Genomic DNA, 14669 nt, shown 5'->3' on the forward strand with positions numbered 1-14669 from the left:
ATACATAGCTATTTATATATGTATGTATGTATGTATTTATATTTATATGTAGATAGATAGATAGATAGATGGATGGATAGATAGATTCCTATATGTTGTCTCAGGGGAAGAAAGCACACAATCACAAAGTAACCAGATAGCATCAATAGCAGAGGAAGTCCAAGAAAGCTCCTTTCTGTTAATAAGTGAAGCTATTGGAGATGAGTCATTCACATGTTCACATATGGCCTAAATGGAACTGCCTGGTGAGGAGAAGAGTGTTGTAAAGTGGCAGAGAACACACTGGGATCAGATTGCTCAGGAAGTCCTCCCATCCCTGTTTGAGCAGACACCAAAATGGTCTTTGGCAAGGGTTTGGGTCATTGAATGCTATTAGGAAAATCCTTCCTGGGGCTACTTGCTCCATTTTCCTCCTCACTTAGACTGGAGGGAGGTGCCCAAAAGTAGAAGGTAAACAACCCTCTCTTACATAGCTAAGTGATAAGGTCAAACCAGATAAACCAGTCAGAATTGGGCTTCTTAATATAGTGCTCTGATTTGACAGCTGCATTCCAATAAAATAAGATAAAGGACTGGCAATAAAAGTATGTGTACAAGTTTAAACAATAATGATACAGACCCACCATGTTTACTTACCGTGGTGAACTCGATGATGGCTTGGAGTGTTGAGAATAAGTTCCAAAGGTCCAAGGTTTTCAATGATCTATTTGAAAGGAAAGTGTGATGACATACAGAGTTGCTGGAAAAGTATTTTAAAAACACAATTGTACATATGCAAATGAGGATGCCATTTAACAAAATCCACTGAATTTAGTGCAAATTCACATACAAGATTCCAAGGAAATGATTCTGTCTTTTCTAGAGTCATCACATGAAGGAGGAATTAAGCTTATTCTTCTTGATGCCCAAGGGATGAAGAGGGAAAATTGGTTGACAATTGGGAAAAAAAAGGGAAATTGGGGATTTATTATTAAAAAAAAAATCTTCCTCTATTTAGAATTATCTCAAAGGCAAAGGACTGCCTTGGGGTCGGGGTAGGGGGAGATATGGAAAGAGACTCCTGTTTCCTGGGAATGTTCAAGGAAAAGCATATGATGATGTTAAAAATAATAATAATGGAGATGATACTGGTAACCAGTGTTTGTATAGCTCTATGAAAGTCTGACAAAAACATTTTACATTTTACATTAGCTCATTTGTTCTTCACAACAATCTGATAATAAAGTTGCTTTAATTCCTTTCTTTGTTCAGATGAGGAAACTGAGTCCAACAGAAGTTACATGACTTGTCAAGGTCACAAAGTGAGCATTTGACTAAAGGTGAATTTCCTTCTACCCAAGAGCCCACACTCTCCCTCTCTCACCATCCTATTACCTACTTTCTTGAGTGGAATTTAGAAGAATTTCTTAATCCAGCACAAGCTGGGCTACCTATACACTGACATCCTTCCCATTCTGATATTCTCAGATTTTGTTGAGGTCAGTATTGATATATGGGAACCAAATAGAGCTATCCGATGAAAATTGCTATCTCCATGAACCCCTCACTCTGCTCATACATCAGAAATTTATTTTAATAAATAAATGATACTTTTTACATTTTTACCCTCCATGTAATGTTTGATCTATGATGCTTTCAGACAGATCAAAAGTCCCTTGCCTTCTCCTTCAGTAAACATCCCCACTGATTCCCTTAAGCTTGCCAGTACATAATACATTTTTCATGCATTGTATCAAACCCCTCATCATGTTGCTAGTCACCTTCTCTTAATCACTTGATAGAAAGGTGGTGCTATATAATGAAGGAGAAATGTTCATTTCCATTTGAGAATTTGTAGTAAAGCATTATAGTAAGATGGGAACTTTCCTCCTTAGACTCTAATTCCATGGTTGTGAGCAATACTATCATCACAGAAGAGACGCTTCTTTATGGCAAGGGCTAGTGTTCATTTCTCCAGCACCTAGAACAAGATTGGCACATTGTATTTGCTGAATGAATGTTTACTGTTGGTTCATTACCACCACTGGCATCAAACATTCTAACAAACTCAATGCTAGATCAAGAGTTGTAATCTTATCATGCACTGGTAAAAATGGAGATACATAGAGACATTAAGATAATTTCCTACAGCTTCCAGTGGCCACACTTATCAAGACTTGAAAACAGGTATCTAGACTCCAAGTACAAAGTTTTCTCCACTCTATTACATATTTTCTTTACTTTTTGCGAAGCCCATTTCAGGCTTGAATTAATGATAAAGATATCGTCAGGGTTACTGAAATAATGATCTTCTTTGCTTAAAGTATCTATGGATGTGTTAGCTGAATGTGTCTCTCCATAACAGACAAACTCTACTATTATGGAGTTTCTTATAGGTAGGGCCAAAATTTTATGATAGAGTAGTTTCCAAGGAAGGAAGCTTGAGTCTGGAAGTCAGAGAAAAGATGTTTGATACATAAGATTATCAACTTATATGTACTTTCTAGAAGTAAAAGCAGAACTAAACTAAAGAGCCCCAAAGAAGAAGTGGAAAATATTCTGCAAAAGATAGAATAAGGTAATTGGGTCAGGGTGATGGGAGTTGGGGGTGGCTGGCTGAGATGGGAAATAGAGTCTCATTGTCTAGGGCTTGCTAGGTACAGGGGGTTAGACATGTTTGATTCCTCTTCGATTTTCTGTAGCCTTTCAAATATAATGGACAGCAATTTAGCAATCACATCTGTCAGTAATTTGATTCATTGTCTTCAAGAGTTGGTGCAGTCAAAAGATTTATTGTCTTGTGACCGACCTCTCCTAGCCCCCCACTCCCAAATGATGAACCTTTCATATATAGACTAGACTGGTCCCTGGATGACAAACATACAAGCCATTCCCAGGCTCAGACTTAAAGTCTTTATATCGTGCTTGGACCTGGCTCGAGCTCACCCCAATATTCAAGGTAGATTGTTACTGAAGGTTGAGAAGGTCAAGTGAGAAAATCCCTACAAAAGTGTTTTGACAATTGTAAAGTCCTATTTATTACATAACACTTGCTTCACTGAGTCTGACTTAATTTCATCTCCCATTCTGAAATTATAAAAAGAGATTTGCACCAATAGAACATGAAGTGATGATTGGAAGAAATAACTGAGAAGATATAGGATGAACCCCATTTTCAAACAAACATCAATCAAGAGAAACTTATTAAGCATCAACTTTTCGTAAGGCACTATAGTAGATGCTTGAAATACAAAGAATAATACTGATAGAATCTCAATAAACTTCCATTATACCACACAGTCTTTTAATTTATAGACAAATATTCGATGAAGAGGAAGAAGAGATGGGAAGATAGATGCAATTAAAATGGACATCTTTCACCAAAAAATATATTGAAATATTAAAAAAATTAATCTCTACTAAACCATAGAATCTCTGGCAATGGTTCAGAAGGGCAAAAAGAAAATGGTTTTATCCTTGTTTGCCCCTCCCCAGTCCAACATGTGTTCCAAAAACAAACAACAAAGAAGAAAGGGGGTGGATGGAGGGAGGACATAGCCAACAGGCTTCTTCAGCCCAGATGTATTTCAGATGATGAGAAAGGGTGGGTGTGTTGCAGTCACAATGAAAGCAGTATTGAGGCAAGTACATTCAGATGACTGCAGGCTAAGGCTGTGTATTATTTTTTAAACATCTTAATCTTTCTTTACCCCAAAGAAAATCTTTACACTCCTGAAGGATTAAACACTGGTGATACCAGACCTGGAGGCAGGGTTTTTTCTTCCTGAGCCAAATATAACATAGAACTCCACATTCTAATTTCCTGGTCAGATCTCCCTGAATCTTCAAGTTTGAGACCTTTGAGGGGGGAGGAATGAGTCAGTACTGAAACCCCTCACATTAAGAATCCCTGAAGTGCAAAATCCTTCTTCTTTAAAGGTGAGATGTTGCTAAGTTAACACAATGGAATCTTAAAGAGGAAATTGAAGGGTACCCCTTTAGCAGTTTGACCAGGAACCACATGGATATTGAATAACTCGTTGTTGGGGAGGTTATTTAGACAAGGGGGTACATTGGAAAGAGTAATGGGCTTGGAGGTAGAAAACTTCAGTTCTCTGGTCCAGCCTTTGTGACATTGGACAGATCACTTAAACTACCCAAACTTCAGTTACCCATTTCATAGAAGGAGAGGGTCAGTTCTTTATCTCTAAAACAATGGGATCTTAACCTTAAAAGGTTATAAATATAAACATAAAGGAAATAAATTTCATCATGGACCCCTTGGAGAGTCTAATGAATTCTACTTTCAAATGTATAAAATATAATTCATAAGGTTATAAAGGAAAGGAATTCTATTGAAATACAGTAATAAAAGTATTAAAGATACTCACAAAAATCTGTAAATCCTAAGATAGGAAGTCCTGAAGTTCTATTTTCTAAGATTCCTTTGCCTCTAAACCCTAAGAATTCTTTCAACTGCAGGTCTATAAAGTCTCTCTATGTATTTTCTTAAAGATCCTTGCTTATGAAAGAGTGACAGATAGAGAAGGATAGAGGAAGAAAAGAGGAGAAACAGAAACAGAGATACAAAGAAAGAAAGCACTACATCAGTTACAATTTTAATTCCTGTCACCTTCTCTCTCCTCTGGATAAAATTGTGACAGCTCCAAATGTGTATGGAGTTTGGAGGAGTTTTAAAAAACACCCAGTTAGTAAGATATCCTAGAGTTCAAGCTCCTCATTAAAAAAAAAAAAATAAATTAGCTTTCCATCCAGGTCTATTTAAGAAAACTATCTTATATGCAATTCTATGGCCTCAGGAACCATCTTTTAATTCTTCAATTTTGTAGATAAGGAAATTTAACCCAGCGGAGTTAAGTAATTTATTCATGGTCACATGACTAATAAATCAATACACCTGAGCTTTTATAGAATTCTAAGGTTAACATATTCTATATGGCATTTTATTTGAATCTCACAATAATACTAGTAGTTAATCACTGTAGGTGTTAACATACCCATTTTACAGATGAGGACATCTATGCTACTTGGATGAGAATAACACAGTTCACAAATGAATAGATGTGTTGTTTGTACTTAGGTCTTCCTGATTCCTAGTTAAATAATGTTTTTCTCATGTTCCTTTTCTGGAAGTCAGTGAACCAGGATCTAAATTCAAGTGTAGATCAAGTCCAAAAATTATATTCTACTCCCATCATTTCACATTTGATCCAGTTAGTAATAGACAATCTCTCTTCATGTCTGTCTTCAAAGATTTGACATGTATAATAAAATTATATATTAGAATATTCTATCCTTTTCTGTTTCTGGGATATGAAAAAGGTCATAGTTTCTTTTCTTTTCTCTTCCCACTCACAATAAAACCAATACAAGGGCTTTAGACAGGCCTTCAAGTAAGTTATGCTGTTAAAGTAGAACGGGGCAGAGAGTGGAAAAGCAGAGTCCTCCTTTTCATATTTCCGAATCCTAGTTGGATCAAGATGTGATTTTCTATACCCACAAATAATTTTTATATCAATCAATCAAATGTATTTGACTTCATACTCTTGAACTTCCCAATGGAATCCCTTAGTGGTTTCTATTCTGCCTTGAAAACTGTATGTTAGTAGTTTATTAGTGTTTTTAGAATAGCTCAAATTGGGACATATCAATGAGTGGATTATTAATATGAGAAACACCATAAAACTTGCATGAACTGATACAAAAGAAAGTCAAACAAGAGATCAATATAGCCATTCAATATAATAATATTTTAAAAATCCATTGTGAATGAATTTAGATTAAATGTTAAGGACAACCCTTACTTTTGGTGTAAACACAGTGAAACAGATTTTCCTATGGGATTGGAGTTGGTGGGTGAGGAAGTAAGACAGAGAACTGCACTCATCAGCACACAATTTCATTGGGAATTACTACAAAACATAGAGTCATTGCTTGATGAGTAGAAAATTATTGGAAGAATAGAAGGATTTCCTAAAAGTTGCAATGCCAAATGATGGTTTAAGAATGCCTTCAACCTCAGCTTCTTTGCTGGCCCATGATCACAAGAATCTATGTTCTGGTCTCTGTTAGCATTAGGAGGAAGTTTTCTATTCTGGTATCTGCACTAATTCAATATCCTTTTTGAAAAAAATAATAAGAATAAAGAAATCCACCAAATTCTACATAAACATTAAATCTTGAGTAGCAATTTTTGCCACCGCCAAAGAATAAAGTCGTAACATGCCATAGAATGGAATGAAAACTGTCCAGATGGTAGCAACATTATTAAAGAATATACCTTTCTTCTTGTTTTAAATCTGTAATTGTTCTTTATGTAAATGTCTGAAGATTGTGATGAAGCCCACGGATACCATAAACAGAGAAAAGTAATTTGAGTTCATTTTCTGAATTGGTTGTCCATAAAACAACAAACAGTTTCCTTTACCAAATCTTAATCAATGTAGACATTTGAGGATGAATTTATCTTTGGGGCCATCTGGTAAGGAAATGTAAAAATAAAATCTTAATTACATTCCCCACTAGAGCTGCCGAGTTAATTCATGACAACATGTCCCGGTGTTTTTACAGATGGCTACTGCAGCCATATTGACCATCTGATTACTCTATGGGGCAGCAGGGGAAAGCAGACCTCCTTGGATAGGCCCTCATCTGTGGAGTTTCGCACTTTGAAATCCTTCATGAAGACTGACTTATTCACCACCAAATGTTTTCTTATCTGATTAGGCAGTTTTCTACTTCAGTAAGTATCTAATGTGGAGGTAGCCAAATTTCCACACTACAGACTCAAAAAATAATATTTATAATTTGAAAATAAAACAATCTAGAGGGATCAAACTGTAGGGATCATAAAGAGTGTCATAGGGAGTCTTGTTCTGATGAAATCCTACTAGAGAACTTGGGAGGGAAGCCTAGCTTGAATGAAGAATGGGGCTAGGGAATGCTTATACATTAAACAAAGAAGGTGAGAAACTCTGTTAGTCATATATTATGTTGAAGGTCAGTCTTCATCATTTCTAGTTGCATAAGCTATCAATGAGGGGATCAAGAAAGAGAAGCCATTACAATGGAATATACTTCAGTTTATACTTCTAAAAATGGATGAGAATTATTTTTAAATAAAGAACATAATTACTGAATTTGAGTTTTCAAGGAGACGTGAAATCTATAACACTTCTTTTCACATTTTAATGAAATGCAGTATTTGGCCCTTTTGTACAGATGCATACTGTTATCAACAACAGGAACACAAGCTAAAGAATTCTGTTCATGAAAATTCATGAAAATTGGTCATTCAAAAGTAGTATCTAATTGTGGAGACTTTTCTGGGGGCATTGAGATGTTAAGCAATCTACTCAATGTCATAAAGTCCTTATATGTCAAGAGGTACCCTTTATCCCCAAACTATGTCACACTGAGTCACTAGTCGATTAGTGATGTGTTTCTGTAGTTTCCAAAAGAAGTCAAGTTGAAAAATAGAACTTTGGGGATGACTGGCATAAAGGTGATCTTGACAAGCATTGGATCAAATTAGATCTAAAAGGAGAAAAGATTGAGAAATTCAAAAGGAGGACTGAAGACAGAACTTTTCAGAATTTTGCAATAGGATACGAAAGGAAGAAAAGTAATAAATGAAGGAAGAAGAAAAACCAGAAAATTGTAGTCACTTTAAAACTATCAGATTTGCTGTATGTATGAGACCCAATACTTTACAGTGACAATAAGACAGTCCTTTCTATCAAGAGAGATATGTATTTGAATCCATCCTCTGAAACTTTTAGCACAGTCAGTGATCCATGACAGTCATTAAGCTTTTCTGACTCTCAATGTCTTGCAACTAACCAACATTTAATTGATGTTTAATAAGTGTGTGTTAAATTTAATATTAAAAAGGAGTAAAAAAAAAATTGAAAAGGAGGATTACCATCCCTATAGCAACCACCTCAGAGGGATGTGATTAAGTGCATTCATGTCCTTAGAGTGTTTTGTAACCTATTAAGATACATGAATATTAATAGTGGGAGTCTTCTGGAATTGCCTCAAGCTTAAACTGAAGGACTATCTATGAAATGAAATTTATAAAATTAATTACATTAACGTATGATCCATTACACATTTTTTTTTAGATATCACATGGACACTTCTTTATATAAAAACCAAGAATTCCTTTGAAATGTGCTATGGGTAGAGTTAGAGGAAGAATTGGGGCTAGAGTTGGAACGTCCTTCTCCTCTCTGTTCCCCATTGTTGCCTCCTGAGACTGAAGAAAAACAAACTCTATGAGCTACAGGAATTCTTGTGATTCCAAGAACATTTGATGCAAGATCCAAGTACCGCAAGGGATTGATAAAGCCAAATATCCAAGCTTGGGGGCAGGATTTCACGATATGACAAAAATTTAAGGGAAAACTGGAAAACAATTTGGCAGAAATATGATGCAGATGAACATCTCATAATATATATAGCAAGACAAGGTCAAAATGGGTAAGGGATTTAAAATAAATAGAGCTATCATGAACATATTATGGGAACATGGGGTATTTTACCTGTCAGATATATGAATAAATAGAAAATTTATGACAAAACTAATGATAAGGAGAATTTGGATATGCAAAATAGATAATTTTGATTATCTATTATTAACTGGAAGAAAAAATACAGCAAGTTTCTCTGATAAGGGTCTGGATTCTCAAGTATATAAAGAATCAATTCATATATGTATAAGAATATAAGGGATTTCCAAACTAGATAATGTTCAAAGGATATAAATGGACAGTTTTTAAATTAAGAAACTAAAGCTATCTACAGTCATATGATAAAATGTTCCAAGTCACTACTGATTAGAATAGTGCACATTAAAACTCTGAGGTGTCATGTCATACCTATCAGTTTGCCTAATATAACAAAGAACTAAAATGACAAATGTTGGAGGACATGAAAAAAAAATTATGACACATTCATTGTTGTTGGAGTTATGAATTGATACAACCATTCTGGAGAACAATTTAGAAGAAAAAAAAAGGGAAGAAAGGAAGGAAGGAAAGAAGGATGGAAGGAAGGAAGGAAGAAAGGAAAGAAGGAAGGAAGGAAAAAGGGAAGGAAGGAGTGGGGGAAGGAAGGAAGAAGTGGGAGAAGGAGGAAAAAAGGATGGAATTGCACACTGTCCCCACTCTCAGTCCCACCCCCAAGAAGTGATTAATTGGATCTAATAACCCCTAAAATCTCTTACAATTCTACTTCTGTAATCCAAGAATCCTGGGAATATGAGAAAAATCACATCCCTTTCCTTTGCATTGAGATGTAAAATAAATATTTCCAACTAGTTTCCCAGCATCAGAAAAGCAACATATGCTGCACCTTTAAGTTGCCTGAAACCCAGCTACCTGAATTGATAAACATGGGGGAAAAGATATTAGTGGCAAGAAATCAAAAAGATCTGAAGCAAGAAAGTCATCATCCAATCAATGTCTCAAATTAGATGGGAATTTCTGGGCAGAGTAGTCCCATTGCCCTCTGTGGGAGGGGAATGGGGAGAGAAGGATGTGCATATATCTGTGATGATCCATATTTTCCATAAGTTCTTCATTTACTATTAATTCTCAGACTGACTAATTTAAAAACTTATTTTAATTGTAAATTAGACAGAAATGATTGTTACTTCCATCAGCAATTTCTCAACTTCAAAGATTCAACAGATCAGGAAATAGATAAATACTTGGACATCCTTTCCAAATAGCAAAACTAAATCAAATAAGCTAAAAATAAAAAATCGATGTTGATGATATTGCCCGGCAATTCCTGACAGACTTGGTAAAATTCAAATGATAATTTTCTTGTATTTTGTCACAATCTAGTCACAGCCACAGGTACAGAATTGAATGCCCCACAAAACAGCTGTCTGCTGGATTAATTATGAGCATTTTATCATGTAAGGAATCAAGATTGTAAGGAAAATATCATGAAATGTGATCCAAAGTTCTTTGGAGTCTCAAGAAGACAATAAATCCAAATGAAGGGATTCTTTCCTAATTAAAAGATAACTAGACAAAGAAAGAATCAATTAAAGATTTTTAGAAGCTTAAAATGAGCAAATTAGGAAAGAGAATAAAGAATTTAGGGCTGAGTGAATAGAATTTAGGATTGAGAATCAGAAGATATAGATCCTGTTTAACCTATATTAGATTACTTGCTGTCTAGAGAAGGAAGTGAGGGGGAGAATGGGAGAAAAATTTGGAACACAAGGTTTGGCAAAAATGAATGTTGAAATTTTCAGAGGATGAAATTGAAACTATTACCACTCATATGAAAGAGTGTTCCAAATCATTATTGATCAGAGAAATGCAAATTAAGACAACTCTGAGATACCACTACACACCTGTCATATTGGCTAAGATGACAGGAAAAAATAATGATGAATGTTGGAGGGGATGCGGGAAAACTGGGACACTAATGCATTGTTGGTGGAGTTGTGAACGAATCCAACCATTCTGGAGAGCAATCTGGAATTATGCCCAAAAAATTATCAAATTGTGCATACCCTTTGATCCAGCAGTGTTTCTATTGGGCTTATATCCCAAAGAAATACTAAAGAAGGGAAAGGGACCTGTATGTGCCAAAATGTTTGTAGCAGCCCTATTTGTAGTGGCTAGAAACTGGAAAATGAATGGATGCCCATCAATTGGAGAATGGCTGGGTAAATTGTGGTATATGAATGTTATGGAATATTATTGTTCTGTAAGAAATGACCAGCAGGATGAATACAGAGAGGACTGGCGAGACTTACATGAACTGATGCTGAGTGAAATGAGCAGAACCAGGAGATCATTATACACTTCGACAACGATATTGTATGAGGACATATTTTGATGGAAGGGGATTTCTTTGACAAAGAGACCTAACTGAGTTTCAATTGATAAATGACGGACAAAAGCAGCTACACCCAAAGAACGAACACTGGGAAACTAATGTGAACTATTTGCATTTTAGTTTTTCTTCCCGGGTTATTTATACCTTCTGAATCCAATTCTCCCTATGCAACAAGAGAACTGTTCGGTTCTGCAAACATATATTGTATCTAGGATATACTGCAACATATCCAACATATAAAGGACTGCTTGCCATCTAGGGGAGGGGGTGGAGGGAGGGAGGGGAAAAAAAAATCGGAACAGAAATGAGTGTAAATATAATGTAATTATTAAATAAAAAAAATTAAAAAAAAAAAAAAAGAAAAAAGAAAAAGAAACATGGCAAAGTTAAGTGACTTGTCAAAAGTCATCAAACTAGTAAATATCTGAAGCAAAAAAAAAAAAAAACATATATTGTATCTAGGATATACTGCAACATATCCAACATATAAAGGACTGCTTGCCATCTAGGGGAGGGGGTGGAGGGAGGGAGGGGGGAAAAAATCGGAAAAGAAACGAGTGCAAGGAATAATGTTGTCATTATAAAGTAATCATTAAATAAAAAATAAAAAAAATTATGTAAAAAAAATGAATGTTGAAAACTATATAGATATTTGAAAAAGTAAAAAGCTCTGAAAAAAATTCCACTGGAAAAACATTTTTAAAATAAAAAAGAATATGTGGATTCAAATTCTTCCTATGTTACCTATCAGCTGTGTAACTAGGAACAAATCATTTCTACTCCCTGATGCTCCATTTCCTCGTATAGCTAATGGGAATAATAATAATAATCTCAGGATAGCTAATGGGAATAATAATAATAATTTCAGGACTGTTATGAGGATAAAATCAAGTATAAATTCCATCATAAATGTTGTGCTAAATCAATGTCAGTTATGATTATGATTTCCTCCTCAAAATGATTTTATCAGAACTTAATTTCTGCAAAAAAAAAAAAAAGTCATATGAAAAGGAAAAAGTCAAAAGACCACTCAGGACAAAATCATATACATTAGCATTCAGGACAGCTAGGTAGTGCAATGGACAGAGCTTTGGGCCTGGATTCAGAAGAAGCTGAGTTCAAATTCAGCCTTAGATATTAGCTGTGTGATCCTGGCCAAGTTATTTTACTCTGTTTGACTCAGTTTCTTCATGAACTGAAGAAGAAAATGGCAAATCACTCAATTATCTTTGCCAAGAAAACCCCAAATAGAGCATGAGTAAAATGACTAAACAACAAAAAGACATATTCTCTTAATTTTAATAAAATGTCCAAAAATGTCCAAAATTTTAACCTCTGCCATAACTAGAAATATTGAAAGGCCCAGTGATCTAAAAGTTGGGGCATTTATAGGCACTGTGGAAAACCATCTTCTCTGAAACTATGTTGTCTAATAAGCCTTGTGTATCTGACAGAGGAATTCTCAATGAATCTTTAACTTTTTCTCCAATAAATAGCAAGAGTGTAAGATAAGGCTGTATGTCCTTGTATTTGTCCGTGTGTGTATAAGGCAGAAAGTTTGCAGCCTTCCTTTTATAATCACTTATTTGTCATTTTATCCAGAGGATTTTTTAATACACCAAGCATTATTGACTCTGTAGTCCTCATCAACTCATCCCAAGGTAAAAGCTTTAGGATTACTTTTTTTTTTAACATATGTTATCCCTAAATTGACTTTTCTGATGCATATAACTTTATATAATGTTCACCTATAAGTTTGATTAGTGTTTATAGACAATACAAATAGAAAATTCTGAATTCTTCATAATACCATAATTGAAATGCTTCCAATTTTCTGCTTACCATTTCCTCAAATCATTAGACTTCTGATTAAAGATTCTCCTTGGATATCAAGATATTTATGAGTGGTCTATCTCTAGGATTAAAGGACTTTCAGCATCCTTCCTCTCACCGTGCTTATTAAGCTACAATACAACATACGCTCATATTAAAACCCGGTATTAAAATGTTTTGATACTTTATAGTTCAAAAATGGTTTTATTTAATTGGGACCAACTGGCCTCATTGCTTCTTATAAACTTAGCAATATATATTCTGCAAGAGAAATAAAAATGAACAGCTGTTTTTCCTTAAAGAAAGCAGACAAAGATTTTTCTTACACAATAAATCAGTTGCTAGCAGATTTCCAGGACATTGCCTCAGGCCAGCTGTTTAGGTAGAGGATTTAAAAACAGTATTTACCTCAGTGTGTATCCAAAACTGGTAGAGAAGATTGAGCTCGAGATGGACAGCATACATCGGAGGAGGGATGATGAGTGCCAGGGGACAGTAAAAGATCTGACCAAGAAAAAGCAAAAAGACAATTAAAAAAGAAGAACCGAAAATGATCCCTTCAATGGAAATAAACATAAAGAAATACTAGTGACTCCAGTCTGAGTGGATGTTTCAGGCATGTATAGTTAAAAAAAAAATCTTATGCATTTCTTAGCCATTTTGGACTTCATGACATTTGTTTTCCATTCTGTAATGAGGTTAAAGCTATGCAGAAAACTCAGTCTGCTGACAGTCTTTTAAAGAATTGAATCCTGTGTGTTGACATAGCACACTCCCTGTGTTAGCCTGTTAACCTTGGGAAGCTGAGAACATGCTTCCTTTCCAGAGGGAAATTTTCTCTGGATGTTCTTTTTTCTACAGAGACAGGTCGATAGATAGTCAGCTAAGCTTTACCCAAAGGGGATCTAATAGCAAACTATTTAATAATTACTCGTTGATTGAATGAACAAGACCTGATAGAGATACAGAAAACTAGACAAATCACTCATTTACAGATGCATGAACAGAGCACCCCCAGAATTAGAAGGCCTGCCAAAGGTGACACAGTATATGACTCAGTTTGGATTTGAACTCAGTTCTTGTCACTCCCAAATCAGGTCCAGATTTATAAAAGTTAAATTCTATTTATTATAGTTATCCAAGTGAGAGAGTTCCTCATCTCTCCCTTTCTCCTTCTTTAACTCTTTGTTTCTGTCTCTCTCAGTTTCTCTCTGTGTTTCTCTGTCTCTAGTTCTCTCTCTGTCTCTCTATATCCCTTCATCTCTGTCTCATTCTGTCTCCTTGTCTCAGGCTCTGACTGGTTCCGGCTCTTCTTCTGTCACTGTTTCTCTGTCTGTGTATACATATTTGTGTGTCTGAGTGTCTGTTTCTGTGTTTGTCTCTGTCTCTCTGCTCCTGTTTCTGTGTGTCTCTGTGTCTCTCCTCTTTCTTCCATCTCTGTCTTTGTCTCTGTCTTCTCTCTCTCTCTCTCTCTCTCTCTCTCTCTCTCTCTCTCTCTCTCTCTCTCTCTGTCTCTCTCTGTGTGTCTTTCTCTCTTTCTCCCTCTTTCCTCCCCCACTTGTTGTTCCCTCTCTCTGTTTCTCCATTTGGCATAAGGATACGCACCAGTTTGCATGTACCTGTACATCCACACACCAATGGAAAGAAGGAAAGGGACAGAGCAGTGTGGTCTACAGAAGATAAGATTTGGATTCAAGGGGCCTAAATTCACATCTCTGTATTGCTGGTCACCTCGCTCCTTAGAGTTCACGTTTCTTATCCCTAAAATGAGGGAGTTGGATTAGATGAGATCTAAGATCCTTTCCTGCTCTAGGAAAAAGGAACCAGTTTTCCTATCTCTAATGACCCCTTGATAACAATGACCACATATAGGTTACCATCACCCATAGACACCATTTGTGATGTCATTGGTTGTCCTCCAAAACAAGGATAAACAACCACTAGCCATAAAAACCACATAGGGAAAAGCA

General features: G+C 35.6%; 1 protein-coding gene across 2 annotated transcripts in view; it reads right to left on the minus strand.

The window, feature by feature from the left end:
* The window catches only part of AGMO (alkylglycerol monooxygenase), a 308250-nt gene that overhangs the window by 156177 nt on the left and 137404 nt on the right, over nt 1-14669 (minus strand). For both annotated transcript variants that reach the window (XM_051963385.1, XM_051963386.1), the window contains exons 5-6: nt 13108-13203; nt 637-703 (exon numbers count right to left, since the gene is read on the minus strand). In XM_051963385.1, the coding sequence (XP_051819345.1) occupies nt 637-703; nt 13108-13203 (163 nt within the window). The remainder of the gene's footprint in view (nt 1-636; nt 704-13107; nt 13204-14669) is intronic.

The sequence above is a fragment of the Antechinus flavipes genome, chromosome 5 (genome assembly GCF_016432865.1).
Source record: "Antechinus flavipes isolate AdamAnt ecotype Samford, QLD, Australia chromosome 5, AdamAnt_v2, whole genome shotgun sequence".
NCBI lineage: Eukaryota > Metazoa > Chordata > Mammalia > Dasyuromorphia > Dasyuridae > Antechinus > Antechinus flavipes.